We start from the raw sequence: 26,900 nt of genomic DNA, 5'->3' as shown, positions 1-26,900 counted from the left end.
CCCCTCACAGCTGAGAATAACACAGATTTTAGTCCCAACATTGTTAATCCCTTAGCATTGTTTTTACTACTAAAAGTTGCTTCAAATGTTTGACCTGTGCATCTCTCCTGATTGTAAAAGCTGGCACTGTGAAGAGATTATCCATGCCAATATTTATCCCTTAAAAGCAGAGGGGGGGGGACAAAAAGGTGAAATAACAAGTGTCCAAAATCATGAGAATAGAGGAGAAACTAGTTACCATGGCAAGTGATAACTGGAAGGATCCTGATTTGAATTTGGCAAAAAGGATTTGTAAGAAAAACCATCAGCAAAACAGGAAAGATAGCAGAAGCCAATTGAATAATATTCAGTAGAAAGCTGGGTAAATACCTGGAAGGGATGGGGGAGAAAAAGGTCTTAGGGACTAATTGGATAGTTGCAACAACAAGCCAACTGGCCTCCAGTGCTGCAAAATTCTGTGGTTCTATTCAACAACAGATTAGCTGGGAATCATTTCATTGCTGTTTGTGGGACCTTGTGTGCTCAGATGCTGCTGTTTTCCAGAATCAAGCAGCATTATCTGTCTGTACTTCAAATTAGGTCGGGGCAGCAAACCAATCTGTGGGTCTTAAAAAGTGTTATATAAAATGTGTCTTTCTTATTGGCACTTTTTCTTGTCCTGGACAGTTTATAACATTTATTTAGCTTTTCCATACAGCTTGTCTTTAACGGAGACTGGCTAGACTGACGTTCAAACAGCCTCCACTAATCCTTGACATCCATGCTAGATGTTTTCCCACCACCTGTACCTGAAATAAAACAACTGTAGGTCAAGCATCGCCTCGACTCCCAATTCTTCTTTTGGTCCACACAAAAAGCAGCACTACACACAACCATTCCTATAACATCTAAATGCCAAGATGGCAACACTGACCAGTTGGATTGCCGTCATATACTTTTTCCACCAGAGGTATTTCTGAAACGCTGGACCAGCTGCAGACAGACCATAATAGAAGTACATGATGACGTGGACAATAGAGTTCACCATGGCATGGAAAGATCCCATACCACCTGCAAGAAACAGCATCAGTCATTACAACACAAAGTACTGCCACCAAATGTTGCTATTCATTTAGTTCAATAAAAGAAAGCATCCAAAGTTCATTCTGTGTACCTGGTCCAAACTTGACACCCCACCACCAGGTCCAAGGCATTATCGAGTGGTGGAAGATGTGAAGAAAGGTAATCTGACTGTTCTTCTTCCGCAGGACAAAGAATACCTAAGATGTTAGAACAAGATCATATCAAACAGTGTATCATATACAAACAACGAATCAATGACAGTCTAATTACTGTGCAAATCAAATCAACATAAAATGAATCAAGTTACATTAATGAAGCATTCAGAGATCCGATTGGACTATTAGTACCTATGTAGGTCACCCCCCTCCCCCCAAAATCACATTTTTACTGGTGGCAATAGGCAGATAATAAACAGACTATTTAGTATTATAAAAATCATTATTTTGGGGGGGCAGGGGGGCTTCTTGCCCTATTGAGTCCCTGCCTTTTCTGTTAAGAATCCAGTCAGTCCCATTCACCCACTGTTCCCCTGTAAATTATATCCCTTCTATCTACCCAATCTCTTTTGAAAGCCTAGATTGACTACTTCTACTACCCTGGTGGTACAGGCAGTAAGCTCCAGGTCATGACTACTATGCAAAGGTATTTTCCTTCACATCTCCCCTTGCATCTTTCCCCCTTCACTTTAAGTGCACCTCAACTGCTTCTAGTTATTTTATCTTAGTCAGTTGTGATCTTGTACGCATGTACAGAAATCATGTTGGAAAGGAAGAATGTTGAAATGAAGAGGAGAGTTCTTATTTAATTGGTAGGAACTAATTAAATCTGCAGGAGTCAGGGTGTATGCCAACATACAAGCCCACCCCATGGACCCCCAGTAAATGAAAAAAAATCCCATTGTAGACTGATACAGCGTCCTCTGTGTGGAAAAAGCTGGAAACTAGTGATATTTTAGTTTAAAAGAAAAAGAATGCACAGGACTGTTTAGAGACTTAAAGGTAGATTGCATTTCAATGAAATGCAAACAAATTGTTTCTTATTTTTAAATCAAGCACAAAAAGGCTAAAAAAAGTATCGTCATACTCACCGTGTCAAACAGCTCAATAAATTTGGAAAATAAGAACAGCCATGCTACACGCACCATCTATGGAAAAAAGACAGCAAACTTAGAGTGTGAAGTGCACAATTGAATGTGAACCACTCAGTAAAACTGCCTAGTCTCCAGCAAAGGCCAATTATGCAGAACTATGCTCAATGAAGAAATACCTTAGTAAATAAAGTTCTACATTCTTCAAAAGACAGACTTGCAGTTTTCACACTTTGTCACAAAGCACTTTACAACCATTGAAGGACTCAAGTGCTATTATTGTTTTAATGTAGAAAATGGCAGTTTGGATACAACAAACAGCACAGAGATAAAGTTGTCTGTTTCACTGATGCTGATAGAGAAATACTGGCGATGATGCTTGGGAATTAACCGTCGATGTTTGAAAGTACAAGATCCCGCACAATTCTTTGGAGCATTAGCCTAGATTTTTGTGCTCAAATCTCCGGAGTAGATCTTGAACCTGCAACTTCTGATGAGATAGGAGTGTTACCAACTGAACCACAAACAAAAAAGGCTATTGATTAACAACAAAGACATGGCTTTAGGGTGAAAGGGGAAAGGTTTAGGGGGAACATTAGAGGGAATTTCTTCACTCAAAGAGTGGTGGGAGTGTGGAATGGGCTGCCATCTGATGTGGTAAATGCGGGCTCGCTCTTAACTTTTAAGAGTAAATTGGATAGATACATGGACAAGAGAGGTCTGGAGGGGTATGGGCTGGGGGCAGGTAAATGGGACTAGCAGAATAATGTTTCGGCACAGGCTAAAAAGGCCAAATGGCCTGTTTTCTGTGCTGTAGTTTTTTTTATGGTTCTAATCACCCAAATCAATATAAAAAATTACAGTTGCCTTTGGGAAAGCTAATTACTGAGAATGGATGTAATGGTAATCAGTGGTTAGGCACGAAATATCCTGGAATATTTACAAGCACAATCTGCTTAAACTCACTATTGGCAGTAGCATCCCTTGGAAAATTTGCACATGCCAGGCAATTACACCCATCACTCCTAATCACTGCAAATTTTATCCGAGACCATAGGTTACAAATGCACTGGAAATGGCCATTAAGACTGTAGATACAGAAAGCAAGCTTGCTTTGTACCAGGTTACTGAACGAGATTAAAGTTGCAACAGCAATTATTGAACAGAAACAGGAAGTTCAAATGTCAACAGAATAGCACAAAGTGTTGTGGCAAAGAGTCAAATGTGAAAGATTTGGCAATGACAACCCTGTTTGTGTGGTCTAGGAACATGGCAGATGGACCACAGGGATGCAAGCCATTGTCACTTTTGACATAGGGGTCCTCACGCCAAATACCAGCCCACAACATCTCCAGTGCGAAGCAGCATCTTCCATTACCAGCAGTGGCTGCCAGAAATTACGGCAGTGGCTAAAGATCTGAACTTGATAATTACTTATTCACCCAAATCCAGACTTATTTTTCTCTTTCCTTCCAAACTCCCAACACACACCATTTCCTTAAAAGGCATCTAGTTATAATGAAAAGTTTCATTTTTGAAATATTAATTGAACATTCTCCTCCACCATGTATAGAATGTTTCCAGTTCTCATTGCTGTAGGTGGCACTGTTGCCTCAGTATCTGAACAGACTTCCTGCCACTTCAGATAAGCAGATCACAATTTTGCCACTATCCAAGCATTCTTGAGCTATAATACTAAATGCATTTGAATGTATGGAATTATCTTCCTGGACGCAAATGATAAAATAGGGATATAAACTTGTGATTTAAAAAAAAACTCAAAGAACCTATGGAACATGCTTGAAGGGCATTTTATAATACAAAAGGGGAACAGGTGAGTCCATAAACATATGAAGGATAAAACTTCTCAGAGCTAACATCCTAAGCCTTTCTGCCACAAACAGCTTACAAACATAGCACAGATGGTACATCCAGCACCAGGACATTATGGCCCAGGGAACTGATCATTGGCTAATGACAGGTCCACAGCTAAACTCTGCAAAGTATGAACATCAGGACTGCTGTGGTTGGAACAGCAGCTGCAGGAGGCAACTCAAAGTACCTTCAGTATGACCAACTATCTGAAAAGCATTTGGTCATAGGAACCAACAGCCAAGTTGGGGGATCTGGGAGTAGAATACTGTTTTTTAAAATTGGTAAGAATATCAATAGCATGTGTAAAAGTACAATACACAAGTGCAGTAAGTCTATTTGGGACAAAATAGTTGGAAGGACCGTTTCTCCAAGTATTACTATATAGCATTATTAAATTACAATGAGAACCAAGCCTGAGAATTTCAGTACAAGAATGTCACAATAACAAAATTAATGCTTCATCTAGGACATCAGGAAACATGCTGCTGTAAAAGTGCACTGCTTCTGTCCACATGCCATCATAGAATGGGAGACATTTATTCTGTGACATGTGCATGTGGTGGAAAATGACAAAATATTGAGTGGGCAAGTACAATTGTCTGGATTGGAGGCACCATTGGTGCCTTGAGCTCAGACAGTCAATTTCAGTTGAATGAATCCACCTCTGACTTTCATTTGCATTGCCACTGCAGCTTCCAATCCTTCATCCAATAGTGATAAAATTCATAAGGAAGCTGGAAGTGGCAAACAATGCGACTAAAACTAGTAACAGTGATACAAGGACACTGACCCATACTCAGTGTCAAACACCCCAACCATGGCATTCAGTGGTACCTAAATAAGCATGTGGTCCTGGTCTCAACTACAGTGACATTCTACACCAGGCATTGATCAGTCCCCATTATTGCTTTTAAACTTGCCATTCACAGTCTATGGCCTCTGGTCTTACTTACCTTGGGGATATCCAAAATATTATTGTAGATTTTTTTTCTTATTCTATTCGACAACATACTCATACCACTTTAAAAGTAAAGGTAATCTTCCTTTGTGGCCTAAACATTCAATCCATTTAATCATCCTCAGGGCTTTCCCCAACAACATAAGCAGAGCAGCCTCATTGATCTATTCTGCAATGGTCCCTTGAGTCTGAAACTAGTCATGTGCAGGAAGCACTGCTGAAAATCAGTTCAGCTCCATCAGCAGGCGCACCCCTAATAGAAGCCTATGATATAAACACAGTATTCTAATATTAAACCAGAGAACTGACAGTCACTCGGTATATTAGAAGGGATGAATCAGGACAGCAGCAGGTGGCTCTCAACGAGCAAGACCCTACCAGTCAACATGCAACAAACCATGGGTGGTACAGAACAGTATTAAGGATTTCTCCAACATCTCTAATGTGCCCAAGAGCAAACAGGAGAGGCAGTACAGGGAGCAAAGTGCCTCCATCTGGCTTGGGGATTAGAATTAGCTAAAGGAAGACCCAAGGGAGAAACTGAAAATAAATAACTGAAGGTACAGTAGGTTCATAAAATATTTTGGCTGTGGTTAGGCTGAATTTTTTTTTCCCATAGGTTGGTTACTGGTCATACATATGAAAACGGGGGTACAAATTCAATTAAACTTATGAGGAATGGGTCATAAAGTTAGAAACTGCTGATCGTGAGGGAGTGGGCAGGTGGTATGGAATTGCTGCCTTGAACTGCAGCTATCAATTGAACAAAAGGTAAAACTAAACAAATAATTTAGACTGAACATGTTTGGTAAAAGAAAAAGGCTGACACTGAAATGTGGAATGAAACAAATTAACTGAGTTTGGCAGTGAATAGAGGATGCAAATTTAGTTCACTAAGACACAGCTCTAAAGCAAAGCTGGAGCCAAAGGGCAGAAAACTTCCATGCTCAGATGAGGGTGGACTGCCATTCATAGCAACCATCATATCGTAGCCTCAAATCGTCATTGTGGGAAGGAAGCAGGGCACATCTCCAATGCCAACACACAGGACAGTTTCTGCACAAAGCAGAAAGGAGGAATATCATTCCAGAACAAAAGGCAGGCAAACCAGAAACAAAAGTCCTCAAGAAAACAAGGAAAGAGGTGGAGGAGATTATACACTGCTCCAGTGCAGGTTGCTGCTATATTGCTTTCTTTTCCTGTAAAGAGCAAGAACTGGATGCTGGGACTGCAGACAGATGAGAAAGGCAAGAAAAGGATTCAAATTGGAAGATGGCAAATGAGGCATAACAGACCAAATTTATGGCTAAATTATTACACAAGCAAAGAAATTAGCAGAAACTTGCATCAAAATAGCACAGAGTACAGAGAGGTCAGAAGCAAAATAAAATGCTGTAGAAGCTGACATTGTTTCAGCTGTTAAGAGAATAAAACTTCAAGAAACCTGGGAGCACACATTTTGCACCTCCGTTGGGCAAGAAAGTATTGTTAAATAGAGAGGATAAGGGGGTGGGCAGTGTAGAAGTCATCCAAAGTAGTAACAAAAGGAAACACACAAGCACACAGTACAAATGGCCAGATTCAGTTGTCATCTACCACATCCCACTGACCTGTTATGCAAGTTGAAGACATTTCCAACAGACATCACAGTCATCATTTTTAGACTTTTGTTTTGCCAGGCAGCCTCGCCATTTAAGTGAATGCACACACACAGTCTTTTTCCCAGGATTGGGGAAATCAAGAACTGGAGGACATAGGTTTAGGGTGAGCGGGGAGAGATTTAAAAGGAACCTGAGGGGCAACCCTCTCTCCCACCCCACAAGAGGGTATATGGAATAGCTGCCAGGCGGAAGTGGTTGAGGCAAGTACATTAACAACATTTAAAAAAGCACTTGGACAGGTGCATGGAAAGGAAAGGTTTAGAGGGATATGTGGTAGATTAGAAGGGAACCTTGGTCGGCATGAACCAGTTGGGCCAGAGGGCCCATTTCCTTGCTGTACGACTACAAGTCTAAGTGCATATTTCAGAATTTAAAGGCAGACAACACCCATTATCTTTGAAACTTTGAATGCAGGCAAAAATTGGAAATAATGCCCCTTGTCTGCTATGTTACTATGTCCATTTGTTAAAAACCTAAATACATTGCTCAAGGCATGCTGAATAGCACAGGCAAAAGATCACATTTCTGTAGTTTTAATGACCTCGAGACCTGCCAAATCAGTCCAACCAATCAAATGCGTGGAGCCATGAGATATTTTACATTCACTTGAATGGACTAATGTTTGAACAACACTGATCGTACAATTGTACCCTTGGTTTATACAAACAGGTACAAGTCTTACAATAGGTTTAATCACAAAAGGACACTGCTTCCTCTAAACATTCAATAGTGTTGGGTATATTACACCATCCTACAGGAACGGATTTCAATATGGATTGCGCTTTCAGACAAATGCCATGTGGCAGTAGGGCACCACCACTCTTCAATGTATGATGCTTGTGGAACCCATAGTACAGGGAAGTTGGTCTGACTGTCTTGTGGCTTAAAGCTCAGTAGCTCACTTACCAGCATTCCTCTGATAAGCTGCTATCAGTACACTCAGATACAAGAGTGCTTGGAATCCAGAGAAATCAGTCACCTGCATTGTGACGTTCAACCTTCATTAGGTGAATGGAGGACTTCACCCAGAATCACAGGCATAGCAGTTTAGCAATGAACTAGCCTACAAGTCCTCCTTCACTGTTAAGGTCAGAAACAGAAGGATAGGCCAGACGAATTCATGGCTGAGGAGCTGGTGCAGGGATTCAGATTCTTGGGCAATTGGATCTCTTCTGGGGTAGAGGCGACTTGTACAAGAGGGACAGGTTGCACTTGAACTAGAGGGGTGCCAATATCCTTGCAGGAAAATTTGTTAATGCTACACAGGAGGGTTTAAATTAGATTGGCAGGGGGACTCTAAGCAGGAGCAAGTCATGGGATAAAACTGGAACCAGCAAGACCAAGTTTAGTAATCAGGAATAGCCAGGGGTACAGTAAAGGCAGGGAAAGGAATACTCAGTTAATCTGCATTTATTTCAATACACAAGGTTTAACAGGTAAGGCAGAAAAACTCAGCATGGATTGGCTCCAAGGACTGGGATGTTGTAGCCATAACAGAAACAACTGAGAGAAAGGCAGGACTGGCAGCTCAATACTCCAGGATACGGAAGCTACCAGCATGACAGGAGGTACAGGTAAGAGAGGACATAACAGTAGTACTTGGAGATGACATTCTTGGGGGATCATCCAGCGAGGCCATATGAGTAGAACCTAGAAACAAGGGGAGGGTCACTCTAGTGGGGCTGTATTATAGACCCCCCCAATAGTCAGCAGGAACTTGAGGAGGTGGTGTGTAGAGAAATTATTCATTGTTGTAAGAATAATAGGGTTGTATTGGCAGGAGATTTTAAAATTTCCCTACTAGTATTGACTAGACTACCCAGAGTGTTAAGGTCTGGATAGGATGGAATCTGAAGTGTATCCAGGAAAGTTTCCCCAAGTCTATATATAGAGAACCCTAATCAAGGGGGTGCAACACTGGACCTCCTCTCAGGGAACTAGATAAAGTAACAAAAGTGGCAGTCAGGGAGCACTTTAGCTCCAAGTGACCATAATTCTATTAGTTTTAAGATGGTGATGCAAAAGGATAGGACAGGTCCACAGGTTAGGGTCCTAAACTGGAGCAGGGCTAATTTTGGGGGAAATTAGGCAGGATCTAGCAGAGATCAATTGGGTGAGCCTGTTTGAAGGGAAAGAAGTGAACAGCAAGTGGGAGGCTCTTAAGAGTGTGATATCAAGAGTCCAGGAGAACATGTTCCTGTTAGGGTGAAGGGTAAACCTGGTAAGTTTAGAGAACCTTGGCTGATGAGGGATATTGAGGCTCTGGTCAAGAAAAAGAAAACATACATTGGGTTTGAGGTTAGGGACGAATGAATCCCTTGATGACTATAAAAAGATTAAGAATACTCTTAAGAGGGAAATCAGGAGGGCAAGGACAGATGAATCTAGCAGGCAAGGTTAAGGAAAATCCCAAAAGGTTCTATAGCTATAAAGAGTAAAAGGGTGGCCAGGGAACGAGTAGGTCCCCTTAGACATCAGCAGGGTTACCTATGTCTCGAGCCACAGGAGATGGATGGAATTTGTAATGAATATTTCTCCTCTGTTTATTGAGGAGAAAATCATGGTTGCTCAAGAGACAAGGGAAACTAGTGGAGATGTTTTGGAGGAAATTCATATTACCAGGGAGGAGGTATTTGCAGCCTTACAACACATCAAGGTGGATAAATCCCCAGGGCCTGACCAAGTGCATCCTCAGACTTTGTGGGAGGCTAAAGAAATTGGGAGGCCCTTGTGGAGACATTTGCTTCATCGTTAGCCACCGAAGTTCCCAAAGACTGGAAGGTGGCTAATGTTGTTCTGTTGTTTAAGGGTAGCAAGGACAAACCAGGGAACTACAGGCCAGTCAGCCTGACATCAGTAGTGGGGAAGTTCTACCAACATTTGGAGAAAGAGTCCGATTAGGTAGAGTCAGCATAGCTGTGTGTGGAAAGACGTGTCTGATGAACCTTTTAGAGTTTTTTTTTTAAAAAGAGGTAATGTCAATGGTGCTGAGGTCAAGAGGGTTGAGAGCTTCAAGTTCCTGGGAGTGAACATCATCAACAGCCTACTCTGGTCAAATCACGTAGATGCCACAGCCAAGAAAGCTCACCAGTGCCTCTACTTCCTCAGGAGGCTAAAAAATTCGGTATTTCCCCTCCAACACTCACCAACTTTTATCAATGCACCATAGAAGGCATCCTATCTGGATGCATCACGGCTTGGTACGGCAACTGATCTGCCCAGGACCACAAGAAACTGCAGAGAGTTGTGATACAGCCCAGCACGTCACGGAAACCAGCCTCCCCTCTTTGGACTCTGATTATGCTGGCTGCTTCACCAAGGCAGTGGGAGGTAAAGACAAAGACCCCACACACCTGAGTCATTCTCTCTTCTCTCCTCTTCCATCAGGTAGAAGATACAGGAGCCCGAGGGCATGTACCACCAGACAAGGACAGCTTCTACCCCACTGTGATAAGACTATTGAATGGTCCCCTTATACAATGAGACGGACTATGACCTCACGATCTACCTTGTTGTGACCTTGCACCTTATTGCACTGCACTCTCTCTGTAGCTGTGACACTTTATTCTGTACTGTTATTGTTTTTACCTGTAGTACAGAGTGCATTGATGTAGTAACTCAATGTAACTGCATTGTGTAATGATTTGACCTGTACGATCGGTATGCAAGACAAGTTTTTCCACTCTACCTCAGTACAAGTGACAATAATAAACCAATACAAATAAAAAGGTAGATGAGGGGAGGGCAGTGGATGTTGTCTATTTGGACTATAGCAAGGCCTTCGACAAGGTCCTCGACAAGGTCCCACATGGTAGGCTGGTCTCGAAGGTTAGGTCCCATGGAATCCAGGGAGAGTAAAATTAGGTGGATTCAAAATTGGTTCAGTGGTAGGAAGCAGAGAGTGATGATTGAAGGTTGTTTCTCTGAATGGAGGCCGCTGACTAGTGGTGTGCCACAAGGGGTGGTGTTTGGACCCTTGTTATTTCTTGCTTATATAAATGATTTGGATGCAAATAGACAAGGCTTGATCAAGAAGTTTGAGGATGACAAAATTAGGAGGCATTGTTAGTGAAGGTGGTTATGTAGATTACAGGGGGGGGGGATCTTGATCAGTTAGGGACGTGGGCTGAGTGACAAATGGATTTCAATACAGATAAGTGTGAGAATGCATTTTGGAAAGTTAAACCAGCTTAGAACTTGTACTATGAATGGTAGGGCACCAGGGAGTGTAATGGAACAGAGGGACCTAGGAGTACAAGTGCATAGTTCGTTGAAAGCAGCGACACAGATAGACAGGGTGGTTAAAAGGGCATTTAGCATGCTGGCCTTCAGTCAGGGCAATAAGTGGTTGAGACATTACACTGCAGTTGGGCAATGTTGGGACATTATGTTGCAGTTGTACAAGTTGTTGGTGAGGCTGCACTTGGAGTATTGTGTACAGTGTTACGGACTCAGTGAAAGTCCCTTTAAGATAGAGTGTGTCTGTGTGTGTGTGTGTGTGTGTGTGTGTGTGTGTGGGGCGTGCTTACGTCAATAGAAGATAAAGGACATAATGACGTTGTTGAAGAAGTTAGCAGAAGAAAAAGAGGAAAGAGGGGGAGAGAGAGAGAGAGAAGGGAGAGAGACACCAGCCTGCTAGTTTTCTCTATCGATGGATGAGAAACAATAACTGTGTCTGCCACTGAAATCCATGTATGGAAGTTGGAAGTAATCCGGTGGAGTTCACTTTGTTGCTGACCTGTAGAAGGAAACAGGTATTTGTGTGTGGACGACCACGATTCGGATGCTTTTCGGGGTGAGGAAGTCACTACCGAGTAAACCCTGAAGTGTCGTTTGGGTTCCATCGTGGAACATTTGGATTTCGTATTTACTCTCTCTGTGTTTCCCTACGTCTACGTCTTATCTTCAGACAACGGTGGTTGTTGAAGAAGCCCTTGCTCATGTTTCACCTTATGGCTTGCGGAACTGAACTTTAAGAACCATTCCTGAACTGGGAGTTTTGGACTTTGCCTCACACACACGCGCGAAGAGTTTAGTTTTGGGGTTAACGTTCAAGGTTTAACATTTTTGAATTCTGACATACTAACATTTTTACTTTTATTTTACATATTATCATAAGTAGTGATTAATAAAATAGTTTTTAACACTGAATCGTGCTCAGTGTGTTTCTTTTGTTGCTGGTTCGTGACAAAATTGGGGGCTCGTCCGGGATCCAATCCAAAGATTAACGAGTGTCGTCTGGGATCGTTCCCCAGATTGACGAGATTTGTTCGGGATTCAATCCAAAGATTTTTGAGGGAGGTCTGATAAATTCTTTTTAATTGGCTTGTGTGTGTGTGGAAACCAGCAGCAATGGATATTAAGGCATTTTTGGAGTCACCAACCCAAAAGGGATTGGAGGTGGCGAAAAAGGATGATTTGATAAAGATTGCTACAAGGTTAAACCTTACAGAAGTAAAGCAGTCTATGAGAAAGGCAGATATTCAGAGACTGATAGCTGGCCATTATGTGGAAAAGGTGGTGTTTGAGAAGGAAGTGTTAAAACAGTTTCCTGGCAGTGAAATAGCAATTTCTGAGGCACAGGTGCAGCTGGCAAAGAGGCTGAACGAGAGCAAACCCAGTTAAAGATAGAGGCCGAACAAAGGAAATTAGAGGCTGAACGAGAGATAACTCAGATGAAGATAAAGGCTGATCTAGCAATGAAGCAGATGGAATTGAAGAGAATGGAGCTGGATAGTGAGGAGAAGGAGAAACAGAGGCAGCATGATTTACAAATGAAGCAAAAGAGTTTGGAATCTGATTCTGATGATGGTTTTTCAGCCAGCAGGGAGGTTCGATTAGTCCCTCCTTTTGAGGAAGATCAGGTTGATCAGTATTTCCAACATTTTGAAAAGGTTGCTGAGAGTTCAAACTGGCCAAAGAAAGGATGGGCTCTTATGGTACAGAGTGTGATTAAAGGTAAAGCTCAAAAAGCTTATTCTGCTTTGTCTGCTGAGGATGCAGCTGATTAGACCAAGGTAAAACAAGCTATATTGAAGGCCTATGAATTGGTACCTGAAGCGTATAGACAAAAATTTAGAGACTTGAGGAAATCTGCAGATCAGACTTATATGGAATTTGCCAATGGAAAGAGAATATGTTTTGAACGATGGTACATGGCTAAAAATGTAGATGGGGATTTTGATAAATTGAAAGAATTGATATTAGTGGAAGACTTTAAAAGATGTGTTCCAGCTGAATTAACAACATATTTAAATGAAAAGGCAGTGGAAACTTTACAAAAAACTGCTAGGTTGGCAGATGATTATGCTTTAACCCATAAATCCAAATGGGGACAACCTAAAACCTTTCAAAAGAGTTACAAGGACAATCCAGGTAAACCGGAGATTAAATTGGGAGGTAATCAAAAAGGGAAGGATAAAAAGAAGCCAGGGCTGGAGAAACCTGTTCAGCGTACTTGTTATTACTGTAGGAAACCTGGCCACGTGATATCTAATTGTGCCCTTTTGAAAAAAAAGGAAGGAAGCTGCGCCCAATGCTTGCTTTCAGGCAATTAAAAATCAAAAAGGTTTAGGAGATGCTGTTAAAGATAGTCCTTGCAAGAGGTAAAAGCGGAAAAGTTGGAGGAGGTGAGAAAAGAATTCCGTTCTTATGTATCAGAGGGTTTTGTTTCACTGAATGATGAGTCACCCCAGGTGCCAGTGAAAATTCTTAGAGATACTGGGGCTTGTCAATCTCTCTTGCTGGACAGTGTTTGAAATTTTGGTGAAGAAAGTGACACTGGTGAGGTAAAATCTAGTGCGAGGCGTTACGGATGACACCATATCTGTCCCTTTACACAGGGTGATTTTAAAGTCAAAGTTCGTAGAAGGACCAGTCGAGATAGGGATAAGACCTAAGTTGCCAGTGGAAGGAGTTTCTTTGTTATTGGGAAATGACCTTGCAGATGGAGAAATTGTTCCTGTGGTACGGTTAACAACCAAGGATTGATGAGTCTGAGAATGATCCAGATGTTTACCCATCATGTGCGGTGACTCGAGCTGGAGCTAAAGAATTAGCCAAGACAGACAGTCCGGTGCAGTCTGATGTGGTTCCTTGTGACAGTCCTAAACAGGAAGAAAATTATGATGCCTTATCTGAGACTTTTCTGTCTTCACTGGAGGATCAACATCCTTATAGTGAGCCTGAATTTAAAGATTTGTCTTTGTCGAGGAAGGATTTTACGGTGGAACAGACAAAGGACCCTGAGTTGACAGAATTGAAAGAAAAAGCTCTCTCATGTGAGGAGATTGAAAAAGTGCCAACTGGATACTATGTCAAAAATGGAGTGTTAATGAGGAAATGGAGACCTCCTCATGTTCCTGTTAATGAGGAATGGGAAGTTATTCATCAGGTTGTTATTCCAAAAGTTTATAGGGATGAAATTTTAAACCTGGCCCATAGTATGCCTTTGGGTGGTCATTTTGGGGTGAATAAAACTGTAGGGAAGATCTTGGAACAATTCTATTGGCCTGGTTTGAGAAAAGATGTGGTGATGTTTTGTCGAACCTGCCACACATGTCAGATGGTAGGTAAACCAAATCAAAAACCCCCTGTGGCTCCGTTGAAACCAATTCCTGCTTTTGGTGAACCCTTTTCGAAGGTGATTGTGGACTGTGTTGGCCCATTACCAAAGTCTAAGACTGGAAATCAGTATTTGTTAACCATCATGTGTGCCACTTCTAGATTTCCAGAGGCAATACCCCTTAGAAATATTAAGGCCAAGACGGTGTCAAAGGCTCTTTTAAAATTTTTTTTACCTTGTTTGGTTTGCCAAAAGAAATCCAATCTGATCAAGGTAGTAATTTTATGTCAAAAATTTTTCATCAACTAGTCTATGAGCTGGGAGCAAAGCAGATTGTATCATCTGCATATCACCCAGAATCTCAAGGAGCTCTGGAGAGATTTCATTCTACTCTCAAAAATATGCTGAAGACTTATTGCTTTGAAAACACAAAGGATTGGGACGAAGGTATTCATTTACTTTTGTTTGCCGTTAGAGATTCAATCCAGGAGTCAATAGGATTTAGTCCGTTTGAGCTTGTATTTGGACATAGGGTGAGAGGACCTTTGGAGTTGTTAAGAGAGCAATGGGTTAATGAGGAAGTGCACTTGAGTCTGTTGGACTATGTCCAAAAATTTAAAACTCGGTTGGAGAGAGTCTGCCAGCTAGCGAGAGAGAATTTGAAAACCAGCCAGATAAGAATGAAGACATATTTTGATAGACGTGCTCGGCCTAGGACATTTGCAGTGGGGCAAAAGGTGTTTGTATTTTTCCCTAGCCAAAATAATCCATTACAATCTCGTTTTTCTGGACCCTATGTTATTGAATCTCGAGTGACTGATCTAACATATATAATCAAAACACCAGATAGACGCAAGAAAACACAACTCTGTCATGTAAACATGCTAAAACCTTATTATGAGAGGGATTCAGTTGTGGCCTTGGTGGATGATGTAAAGGTTGTTTCTAGAATGCCTGATGTTGATGTTGAGGAAGGCCAATTTAGACCAAATATTGTTCCATCCAAAACTAGAAAACCAAAATATCATGGAGAACCTTGAAACGAAGTTGGACCATTTACAAGTTTCACAAAAACAACAGATGAGAGAATTAATTTTAAAATTTAAAAATCTGTTCCCAGATGTTCCAGACAGAACATCGATAATTACCCATGATGTTGATGTTGGGGATGCAAAACCAATCAAACAACACCCATATGGAATGAATGTGGAAAAAAGTAAACTTGTTGATCAGGAAATAAAATACATGTTGGAAAATGATATTATTAGACATTCTACTTCAAATTGGAGTTCGCCCTGTGTTATAGTACCTAAACCTGATGGAACTGTTAGATTTTGCACAGATTACAGGAAAGTGAATGCTGTAACGAAGTCAGATGCTTACCCTATTCCTAGGGTGGATGATTGCATAGATAGAGTGGGAAAGGCAAAATTTCTTACAAAGATTGACCTATTAAAAGGGTACTGGTGTGTTCCATTAACAGATAAAGGAAGGGAGATTTCAGCCTTTGTAACCCCTTCTGGATTGTATGAATACAATGTTTTGCCATTTGGAATGAAAAATGCTCCGGCAACATTTCAAAGAATGATTAATTCAGTGATTCATGGGTTAAAACATACAGATGCCTACACTGACGACTTAGTGACTGGGAATGATACTTGGGAAGATCACATCTCTGCGTTAGAAAGGTTGTTTGAAAGACTTTCCAAGGCTAACCTTACAGTTAACTTGGCTAAAAGTGAATTTGGCCATGCCACTGTGACGTATCTTGGTTATGTTGTAGGTCAAGGCAAGCAAGCTCCTGTTCAGGCAAAAGTTCAAGCAATATCTGAGTTCCCTATTCCCACAGGTACGAGGACTGTTAGAAGATTTTTGGGAATGGTTGGATATTATCGAAAATTTTGTAAAAATTTTGCTGATATTGCTCTTCCCCTAACTAATCTTCTGAAGAAGGGAGTAAAGTTTGTTTGGACAGATTCTTGTCAAGAAGCATTTGAGAAGCTGAAAGCCATTTTATGCTACCATCCTGTGCTCAAAACACCTGACTTTGAAAAGCCATTTTCATTAGCAGTAGATGCCAGTGATGAAGCTGCAGGAGCTGTGTTGTTGCAGAAGGGTGACCTTGATGATATTGACCATCCTGTAGCTTACTTTTCAAAGAAATTTAATGAGCATCAAAAGAATTATTCCACCATAGAGAAAGAATTACTGTCGCTTGTTTTAGCCTTGCAACATTTCAGTGTATATGTTTGCACCGCTCAGAAACCATTGACTGTATATACAGATCATAACCCATTGGTGTTTCTGAGCCGAGTCAAAAACAAGAACAGAAGGCTGTTAAACTGGAGTTTAATTTTGCAAGAGTTTGATCTCATGATAACTCGCATTAAAGGCAAAGATAATGTGATTGCTGATTGTCTTTCCCGATGTTAAAATGGAAACATGTATCTGTACTAATCTGATAGTCTGTAGTTGTGTAGCATGATAATTATTAACATTACTAACTGTATGCGCGGTTAAATTTTTCTTGGGAAAAATTTTTTTTAGGTGGGAGGTGTTACGGACTCAGTGAAAGTCCCTTTAAGATAGAGAGTGTGTGTGTATGTGTGTGTGGGGCGTGCTTACGTCAATAGAAGATAAAGGACGTAATGACGTTGTTGAAGAAGTTAGCAGAAGAAGAGGGAGGGAGAGACACCAGCCTGCTAGTTTTCTCTATCGATGGATGAGAAACAATAACTGTGTCTGCCACTGAAATCCATGTATGGAAGTTGGAAGTAATCCAGTGGAGTTCACTTTGTTGCTGACCTGTAGAAGGAAACAGGTATTTGTGTGTGGACGACCACGATTCGGATGCTTTTCGGGGTGAGGAAGTCACTACCAAGTAAACCCTGAAGTGTCGTTTGGGTTCCATCGTGGAACATTTGGATTTCGTATTTACTCTCTCTATGTTTCTCTACGTCTACGTCTTATCTTCAGACAATGGTGGTTGTTGAAGAAGCCCTTGCTCATGTTTCACCTTATGGCTTGCGGAACTGAACTTTAAGAACCATTCCTGAACTGGGAGTTTTGGACTTTGCCACACACACACATGAAGAGTTTAGTTTTGGGGTTAACGTTCAAGGTTTAACATTTTTGAATTCTAACATACTAACATTATTACTTTTATTTTACGTATTATCATAAGTAGTGATTAATAAAATAGTTTTTAACACTGAATCGTGCTCAGTGTGTTTCTTTTGTTGCTGGTTTGTGACAACAGTTTTGGTCATCCTGTTATAGGTAAGACGTGGTTAAACTGGAAAGAGTGCAGAAAAGATTTACAAGGATATTGCCAGGACTCGAGGGCCTGAGTTATAGAGAGACCTGGCTGGGTCTTTATTCCTTGGCATGTAGGAGAATGAGGGGTGACCTTATAGAAATGTTTAAAATTATGAGAGGCATAGATAAGGTGGACGGTAACAGTCTTTTCCCCAGGGTAGTGGACTCCAAAACTAGGGGACATAGATTTAGGGTCAGAGGGGAAAGATTTAAAAGGGACCAGAGGGACAACTTTTCCATGTGGGAGGGTGGTGAGTATATGGAATGAGCTGCCAGATGAAGTGGTTGAGGCAAGTACAATACTAATCATTTAAGCCACCCTTGGATACAAACATGGAGGGGCAGGGGTTAGAGGGATATGGGCCAAACATAGGAAATTGGGACTAGCTGGGTGGGCATGGACTCATTTTGATGAAGGACCTGTATCCGTGCCATATGACTCCAAGTCACTAATACAGGGAACAACTGAGCAGCTTACTAGAAGTTCATATATCCAATCAATAGGCAACAAGGATTAAATCCTGTCCTTATACCACTGGGTTTTCAACCGTGGCTTCCCAATTTCAATATGCAGCAACCTGGTGCACACATTTAAGCTACAAATCTTATGGTTATTTTCAAAAGCATTAAATTTGAGGTCATCTCTGCTTCGTAAAAAACATTGGATTAAAAACAAAAAAAACTTGGGTACCTTACATTAAATGAAAGCACATAATGCAGCCTCATAAAATGCAGAGCTTCCCAAATGATTCAATTTATACATCTCAGTTGTACACTGGCTTTGAGGCAATACACAACTGAGTGGTAAAGCCTGCCTGCTGAACTGGATTTGGTAGGTAGTGTAAAGGATCAAGATAAGATTAGGTTGAGTAAATAGAAGCTGCTTCCTCTTGTAGGAGACTGAAAGGACTGGGAAGACAAATTTAAAGTGAAAGGCACATCATACAGAGAGGGTGCAAGGAAAAAGTTTTTTCAAAAAAAAGTGCAGATCAGTGATGATCTAGAATTCTCCATGTAAAAAAGGTGGAGTGTGTGAATCAGGCTTTTAAAAGTGAATTGCAGAGGTACAGAGGGAAAATAATTTGCAGCACTACAGAGAAGGCGGCAAAGAAGGGGACTGACTATATTGCGCTATAAAGATCCAAGACAGACCTAATAGGTCAAATGGTCACCTACCATATTGTAATGGTTCTATGATGGAACTCATTCAGAATGACAACTGTGTAGTAGACATTGATGCTCAATTGTGGTGTGAGGGGAGAAATATTTGGTGTCCCAACCACCACCTCTAGTGCAGCAAAGTAAATACTTAGAAAGGATCTAGGTTGAAATGGCTCTCATGGAACATCCAAGTCAGTACTCTGTCAAGGACTGCATATTTTGTTCTTAAATGCAGCTCATCACCACCATCAAATCAAACAACAATTCTCTGGTGATGAACTGTCTTCTTGATCACTGAAATGAAGTTACCCCCAGTGCTGTTTGGTATGGAGTTCCAGGACTTAAACCAGTGATGATGAAGGAATCACAATGTATTTCCAAGTCAGAATGGCTTGGACCCAGGGAGAGGAACATGCTGACATTTCCACGTCTCCTTGCCTTTGTCTTTCAATGGACTTTTGAGGGGTGTTGAGGGATGACTGACAGTGCAGTGGTTCTGATAAGGAGCAAGTAATCGAGCGGTCTTGTATTAAAATACAACTATGACAATTGGTTTATTATTGTTTCATGTACCAAGGTACAATGAAAAACTTGTCTTGCATACCGTTCATACAGATCAATTCATTACACAGTGCATTGAGGTAGTACAAGGTAAAATAATAACAGAATGCAGAGTAAGGTGTCACAGCTACAGAGAAAGTGCAATGCAGGTAGACAATAAGGTGAAAGGTCATAACAAGGTAGACTGAGAGGTCAAGAGTCAAATGAGTCAATTGTGAGGTCAAATGACAAAACTAATTTGTGGGTCACACCAGGGTGAAGGGACCAAGAATGCTGCCAAATGTTGTTACAGTGGAATTTCCTCCAAGTCAAACTGGCCTACATATTAGTCCAATCCAAGTGCTCTCTAAAGTGGTAGAGCAAGTTACTTAACTGAACAAACAGTAGCACTATTTTTAGATGGCAGCCCAGCCCATCACTAGACAGTGAAATATATAAAATAGCCTTGCCAAGAACAAATATTAAAATACATCTTACAGAGTGGGACCAATGGAACTATAACCCAACAATAGTTCTTTCAGACAAGAGAACAATCCCTATGTAGAAGCTTAAACATTAGAAAGCTACAAAGCAAAAGGAACAAAGGTTCTACACTTACCCGAAGAGCTTTCGGGCTGTTGGAGTAATCTACTGGATCACACCGGAATGTATATCCCGTTGCCCAGCCAGCCATCAAGAACTGTAGATGGAATATATTTTTAAGAAAGACATCAGGATTAACATTCCAAACCCCAGAACAAAACAACATTCTCTAGTTGACAACTGAGTTAATCCAAAATGGAAACAAACAGCCAGCCACAAAAAACATGCCATACTTCATAACTGAACTGAACTGCTCATCCCATAGTTTGGTTCAAAGGCAACTCTTCTTTCCACAGGTAAAGAGCTTGAGGATATTTTAGTTTCAAAGTCACAGGGCTTGAATACCTGAGAAGGAGATGCAAGAACCATCTCCTTTGACACAGAAGGTCATTAAGTAGTTTGAGATTATAATGATTACCATCTAAAATATAATTACATCGTTCCTTAATTCATTTTGTTAAAAATCTTTACAATTCTCAAGTGACAATCACACATTCAATTTAACCCTCAACACATCCTCCATTTATCCTAATGCAGTGAAGTTCAGCCAAGTACCCAACATCCCAGTGCCTACTCTGCTCTAACATTGTCTTCTCAACATCCCTGTGTTCTCACCCTTCCACCAGTGTGTGCCCTTCAGTTGGGCATGCATTTATTGGGGCACAAGGAGACAGAAAATCCTGACTTTCTAATGACGACTACTACATGCAAGTTAATTGCTGTCTTACAATATAGATTATCAATATTTAATGCTCAATCCAGAGTGGAACTGTAAGGAAATAATCCCAATACTTTGCAAAGGTGCTAAAAGTTCTCATGCCAAGTGTATGCTTCCAACGTTCCTTTCTGACTGGAACAGTCGTGAGGTACTGGATGGATGTGTGGGCTGAAAGCCCTGAACTGATGCTGTGCACTAACACATATCCAATCTATCTTGCATATCCCTTCTCTGCCACTGGTTTGTATTCACAAAGCCCATTTCAATATAGAAGCCTACCTAAAAGGAAGGCAATTGCTCAAGTCATCCTCACAGTTTTACTAGAAAACATTGACAAATGGGTTCATTCCAGTGCAGCAGTGTCCAAAATATTCTGGTACTTGCAAAAATAAAAATACTAATATTTCTCATATTCCCTTGCAATATAACAGACCACTGGGCCCATTGAGCCCAGAGCAATCCCATTTCCCTACTTATTTCCCTACAACTTCTTACAAGTGCCCATCAATTCTTCCTTTGGTTCTCCCGTCATCCATCTACACTAGGGACAATTTACAATAGCCAATTAACCTAACCACCATGTAGGATGTGGAAGAAACCCAAAAAGGTCACAAGGAGAATGTGGAAGCGCAACACAAGCAGAGGTCAATAACTTTGCTGAGATCTTTGATAATGTGGATTACACAAGGAGAACCTTCCATCAAAGCTAAAAGAGAACAGAAGTAGACGTACCTCATAGACTATGAATATCGAGAAAAACACCAGTGCAAAGTTATAGCAGACCATAATCTTCTTAAGGTCGAAGGGCTTTCTGCCAGCCATGAGCCTGGGTCCCAGAGACAGTACAAAATATACGTAGAACAAAAGCACAGCAGTCATAGGGACTGGAGATACCATGAAGGGATATTCTTCAATCCTTGGGTCTGTAGAGGGAGGACAAGAGATGCAGAGTAACTCATCATTAATTGTCAGTAACCAAATTTAGGCAATTGGTTCCACAAGAAAGAAGAAGAAAACTGGTTCGAAGCTTCCTTTCCATAACTAAAATGTCTGATGCTGGAAATTTGAAATAAGTGGCAGAAGATGCTGGGAACACTTGGGTCTGGCAGCAACTATGGAAAGAATGACAGTCAACTTCCTGATAAAAGGGCATTAAACTGAAACATTGAGTTTTCTTCTCCACAGATGCTGCCACACATGCAAGCTGCGATATTATTAGCCACAGAAAGAGGCAATTACAGTCAAATCTGACCTCAGTTCAGAAACCTTTCTCCTTCCCCATCCTCAACTACAGAAATACTTCTGTCCAAATGCAAAGCCCAGTGACCAAAGTTTAAACCTGGTCACCCTCCTAAATTTATTACACTAATGTACTGGGAGCTTTGCCAAGGCCAGTGGGAAGCCACCTCAAATAATTTTCTACTCAAAAATTCCCAGGAGTGCTGCTTTTGAATCGCTCAGTATTCGAACTGATGACTTCATAGCTGTCATATCCCTTCATATTAAATGATGTGTGTTAGTTTTATTAAAAATGTCAATTGCAATATGCACTTCACAAATAATAAGTGGATTGCAAAACCCGCTTTTAGTCAGATCACACATGACTCAGCAAGAATTCTATTTGTTGCAATTACAAATGGAAGTTTTTATGTGATCCAGAAAAGTAATCTATCCCTGTCTAACTGAGGTGGTTAAGGATAACATTAGATTAAGCATAGCATCGGATTAACAGAAGATGTTTATAATGTAGCAAGAATAGCAAGTCAGAGGACTGGAAGAGTTACTGTAAACAGGAAAGATTAACAAAAAATGAGAAAGTGGGAGAAGATAGATTATGGTAGTTAATAAACAACAAATATTGGAGGATTTTAACAGCTCAATAACAAGGGAGTAGCAAAAAGATGGCCAGAGAAAAAGACAGCTAGACAAGTTAGAATAAATGAAATAGCCAAAGCATTTTGCTTACATCTCCACTGTTTCATCTTCACATAATCAAAGACCCCACCCACCCAGGACATTCTCTCTTCTCTCCTCTTCCATCGGGCAGAAGATACAGGTGCCTGAGGGCACGTACCTCCAGACTTGAGGACAGCTTCCACCCCACTGTGTTAAGACTATTGAACGGTTCCCTTATACAATGAGATGGATTATGACCTTACAATCTACCTTGTTGTGACCTTGCACCTTATTGCACTGCACTTTCTCTGTAGCCGTGATACTTTACTCTGTACTGTTGTTGTTTTTACTTGTACTACATCAATGCACTTTGTGCTAACTCAATGCAACTGCACTGTGTAATGAATTGACCTGTACGATCGGTTTGTAAGTCAAGCTTTTCACTGTACCTCGGTACAAGTGACAATAATAAACCAATATTAATAAATGTAATGGAGAGGAGATACAACAGTCTGTTGACTTTAAAAAGGGTAATTACTATCAGTAGTTCTTCAAAATACCTGGGGAGTAAAACCCAAATGCCCTGGACTTAGACTGCTGCCCAGTGTTCTAGAAGTGGATGTACTAGTGATGATCTTCCAAAATTCATAACTGCAGTCCTGATAAACTGACATCCATTCCCAGTGGTTCAAAGCAGCAGCTCACTGCCTTCAAGGGTAACTGGGGATGGGCAATTAAATGCAGGTTCAGCCTGTGAAGCACACATCCCTTGAATGAATAATGAAAGAGTAGATTGTTTGGGGGGGAGGGAGGGAGGGGTGGCGGGGATGGTGAGGGGATAAACAAGTAAAAGTACTTTCTCTGCATTATCAGAAAGCACTTGATAAAATACCAAAGGCTACTACATTGAAGGACTGAAAGATATGCAGGCAACAGTAGCACAGATAAAAGCTAGACAACATTAAGAATCAATGGGGCTTTTCAAGTTAGTAGTTTACCACTAGTGGAATACCTAATCTCAATAATGGGCCTTCAACAATTCACAATTTGCATGAATAACCAAAAATGAGGAAACAAAATATAACATATCCAAATGTTCTGATCATACAAAACTGTGGGAAAGCAAATGGCAGGGACAGTCTGCAAAGAGGACGCAGACATATTGAGAAAGTGAGCAAAAAGACAGCAGAGTACAATGTGTAAAGGTTTGAGATTTATGCACTTGTGGAAAGAATAGGATAGGAAAATTACTTCTAAAAAAAAACTGGCGTGAAACCAGTAATCATTTGTCAGCAGATGGAGCTCAGTTGAAGAGATGCAGGAAAGAGGAAGACAAATGGTATGGTCTTTATTGCAAGTTTAGTATGCCAAAGGAAACCTTGCTGAGATTGTACAAGGTTTTGGTGAGACTACATTTGGAGTACCATGAGCAGTTTTGGCTTCCTTACCCAGAGGAGGACATGTTGGAGCTTGGAGTCAGCATCACTTAGCCACCAGCTTATTTCTTAGAAAAAAAAGTGGTTGTCCTCAAGTAATCAAGTAACATGGCCTGTGCACTAGCACTTGGAAAAGTGACACTCAACCCGTGAGCCATATCTGCTGCACAAGATTTATCTGTCTGCCACACTCTCAGTTCCACATCTGACCCTCCTGGGAGCTGGCCATCCTGGCTGTTCCTGCCACAGACGTTGCCAACAGTCCTTGGGAATCTTCAGGATGATCCCAATGCTGTGGCTGGTGATGTCTTCAGGAGAAGTACCTGGTAACCAAGAGGGGCATTGAAGATAGGGACTAGCATCTAACCGTTCCCCATTGCCTTCTCTCTCAGCTCTCCCAACACCAGACCTGGCACCAAGAATCCAACAGTGGGATACTCAGATACCATGGCAGATCTGGTGCAATCCTCTGGATGCCCAAGTCCAGATTCAAGTATACAGTACTGGTCAGAAGAGACAGACAGACACTGAACAACACTGGGGCCTGGTACAGGCAGGCACAGATCACTACAAAACTTCACAAGTGGGCATGGGCTTGGCAAAGTAGAAAAGAACTGACAAGAGTGCAGCAATAATGGAGGCAGAGGAATGGAAATAAGTGGATCAGTGCAGAATGAGTGAGTTAAGTAGTGAGCATTAAGGTGCATGCACTTTTAAATACCAGTTAGGTATAGTTAAAATAAAGTAGATAGAGGCCATCAGGATTAGCTTGGATTGGAAATCCAGCCCTCGCTACAAAAAGTGTGCACAGAAATTAAAAAGAATGGGAGGTGGAGATCCAATCGATAAATAAAGTGTTCAAAGCAAGATTGATGGGAGTAAATGCAATTTCCTCACCAAGCAGAGGCAAAAATTAGAGTTATAGTTTCAGCACAAGTATTGAGAATATCCATCAATAACAGATGCAAAGTTTTTAAAAAAGCACAGGGTTGTACATCTTTGAAATCTTCTTAATAGACGACAAAAAAGGGCGTTGATTTCAGTCACTGAACGTGTTCAAGGATAATGTTGATGTCAGAGTAACACAGTATGGAAACAGACCCTTCAGCCATGACAACCAAGGTGCCCTCCCAAGCACTTTTGGACTAAGGGAACATGTTGATCAACAGTAGCATGGACATGTGGCAGTGGATCAACCACATCACCAATGCAGAGTTCACTGCGAGAAGCTGCAGGAGGCTGTAGATTCATCTAGCTCCATCACGGGCACAACCCTTCCCACCGAGGACATCAAGAGGCAGTGCCTCAGGAAAGTGGCATACATCACCAAGGACCCTCTCCATCCAGGACATACCCTCTTCTCATTACTACCATTGGGGAGGAAGTACAGGAGTCCAAAGACCCACACTCAACAATTTAGGAACAGTTTCTTCCCCTCTTCCATCAGATTTCTGAACAGTCCATGAACACTACCTCGTTATTCCTTTTCTGCACCATTTATTTTGTAATTTATAATAATTTTTATGTCTTTGCACTGTACTGCTGCCACAAAAGAACACATTTCACATCATACAAGTCAAAAGAACACATTTCACATCATAGAATCATAATAAACCATATTCTGATTCTAATGAATGGCAGCACAGGTTCAAGGAACCAGATGCTTCTATTAATGCAGGGGTAGGATATTTTGCCTCTTGGGCCTGCATCACCATTCAATAAGATCATGGCTGATTGCATGCCTTAAGTCCAAAGATCAAACATCAATAAAAAAAATCACAAGTCAAATACATTAGTGAAACTTGGGAAGCAAAGTCCAAACTAACTGGATTCTTGGAGGATGATGAAGATCAAACATTGATTAAACAGACACAATGACTCACCTCCTTTTAACAGCCCCTCATAAACCTGGGCAACCCGCGACCCCATCTCTGCCAACATTGTTACGTTTCAAAGTGGTACTTCCAAAGCCTAAGGGACACAACATGAAAAGGTATTAACATTTAATACGGCCATTAACATAATAAATTCCCTTGGAAACAAATCACAATAAAATTGTAGCCAAGCCAAAAGCAGCAGCAGAACAAGTGCTAAGACTCATAATAAGAGTTTGGTTTTTAAAAGGAGAAAGGATTTAGCGAGTTTGAAGAGGATCCCATGGAGAGAAAAACCAGGACAGTAAGCTCAGTAAATGAGAATCAAAAAAAATGCAGATGCCAAAAATCTTAAAAACCAAAAATGCTAGAGGTACTCAGTAGGGAACTTAGCATCTGTGGAAAGAGCAACAGTAAACATTTCAGATCAAAGATCTATCATGAAAATGGTTTTGATGAATGATATTTGACCAGAATTGCTCAGTTCTTTCTGTAGATGCTGTCTGACCTGCTGAGTGTTTCCAGCATTTCCCAGTTTTATTGCAGTGATGGTTTCCTGGACACAGGACACCAAAAATACAAAAGGAAGTGGATGACAAAGCAGATCAGAATCTCCAGAAGCATCAGGGTGGAGGAAGGTCAAAGATAAGATGGTTGGAAATTGGAGAATGCTGTTGGTAAGGGGTTTTTCTCCACACTCCCAGAGTTGGAAGCTGAAGGCAAATGAAGCTGGAAGGTAGAATGGGGTACAAGAGGTAACAAGTGGCTTTTGAAACAAGAAGTTACAAGTACATAACTCCTTCAGCATTTGGTTCTCAGCACAATTCAGAAGTTTAAAAATATAAAATTAATCAGTCTTGTTAACAAAATTTTCTAGGATTGTTATTTTAATGCTAGCCCCCAACGCATTTATTTTAGGTCAATTATCAGCTGTGTTCGTAAAACACCCATCAAGAAATTGCGACTTCAGCCTTTTGCCACAAGAGAATCAACTTGCAAGGCCAAAAAAGTGAGAGTGTGGAGGTGGAGAGTGAAAGAGGAAAAGGTGAAAAGAACAAGTAGTACACATGGCAGAATGGAGGCAGAGGGATAAACACAGCAAGTAAAAAGTAAAAGCGCAGGCAGGGAAGTGAACACTTTAATCACA

General features: G+C 41.0%; 1 protein-coding gene across 3 annotated transcripts in view; it reads right to left on the bottom strand.

Moving 5' to 3' along the window:
• The window catches only part of LOC127567913 (elongation of very long chain fatty acids protein 1-like), a 72,668-nt gene that overhangs the window by 2,280 nt on the left and 43,488 nt on the right, over window positions 1-26,900 (bottom strand). For all 3 annotated transcript variants that reach the window (XM_052011112.1, XM_052011111.1, XM_052011113.1), the window contains exons 3-8: window positions 25,763-25,850; window positions 21,280-21,470; window positions 19,846-19,926; window positions 2,150-2,206; window positions 1,154-1,259; window positions 914-1,050 (exon numbers count right to left, since the gene is read on the bottom strand). In XM_052011112.1, coding sequence (XP_051867072.1) covers window positions 914-1,050; window positions 1,154-1,259; window positions 2,150-2,206; window positions 19,846-19,926; window positions 21,280-21,470; window positions 25,763-25,820 — 630 coding nt within the window. In that variant the 5' untranslated portion in view covers window positions 25,821-25,850. The remainder of the gene's footprint in view (window positions 1-913; window positions 1,051-1,153; window positions 1,260-2,149; window positions 2,207-19,845; window positions 19,927-21,279; window positions 21,471-25,762; window positions 25,851-26,900) is intronic.

This window comes from Pristis pectinata, chromosome 3 (assembly GCF_009764475.1).
Source record: "Pristis pectinata isolate sPriPec2 chromosome 3, sPriPec2.1.pri, whole genome shotgun sequence".
Taxonomy (NCBI): Eukaryota; Metazoa; Chordata; class Chondrichthyes; order Rhinopristiformes; family Pristidae; genus Pristis; species Pristis pectinata.
The sequence above is the reverse complement of the archived record's forward strand: the minus strand, read 5'-3'. Positions and strand labels throughout refer to the sequence as shown.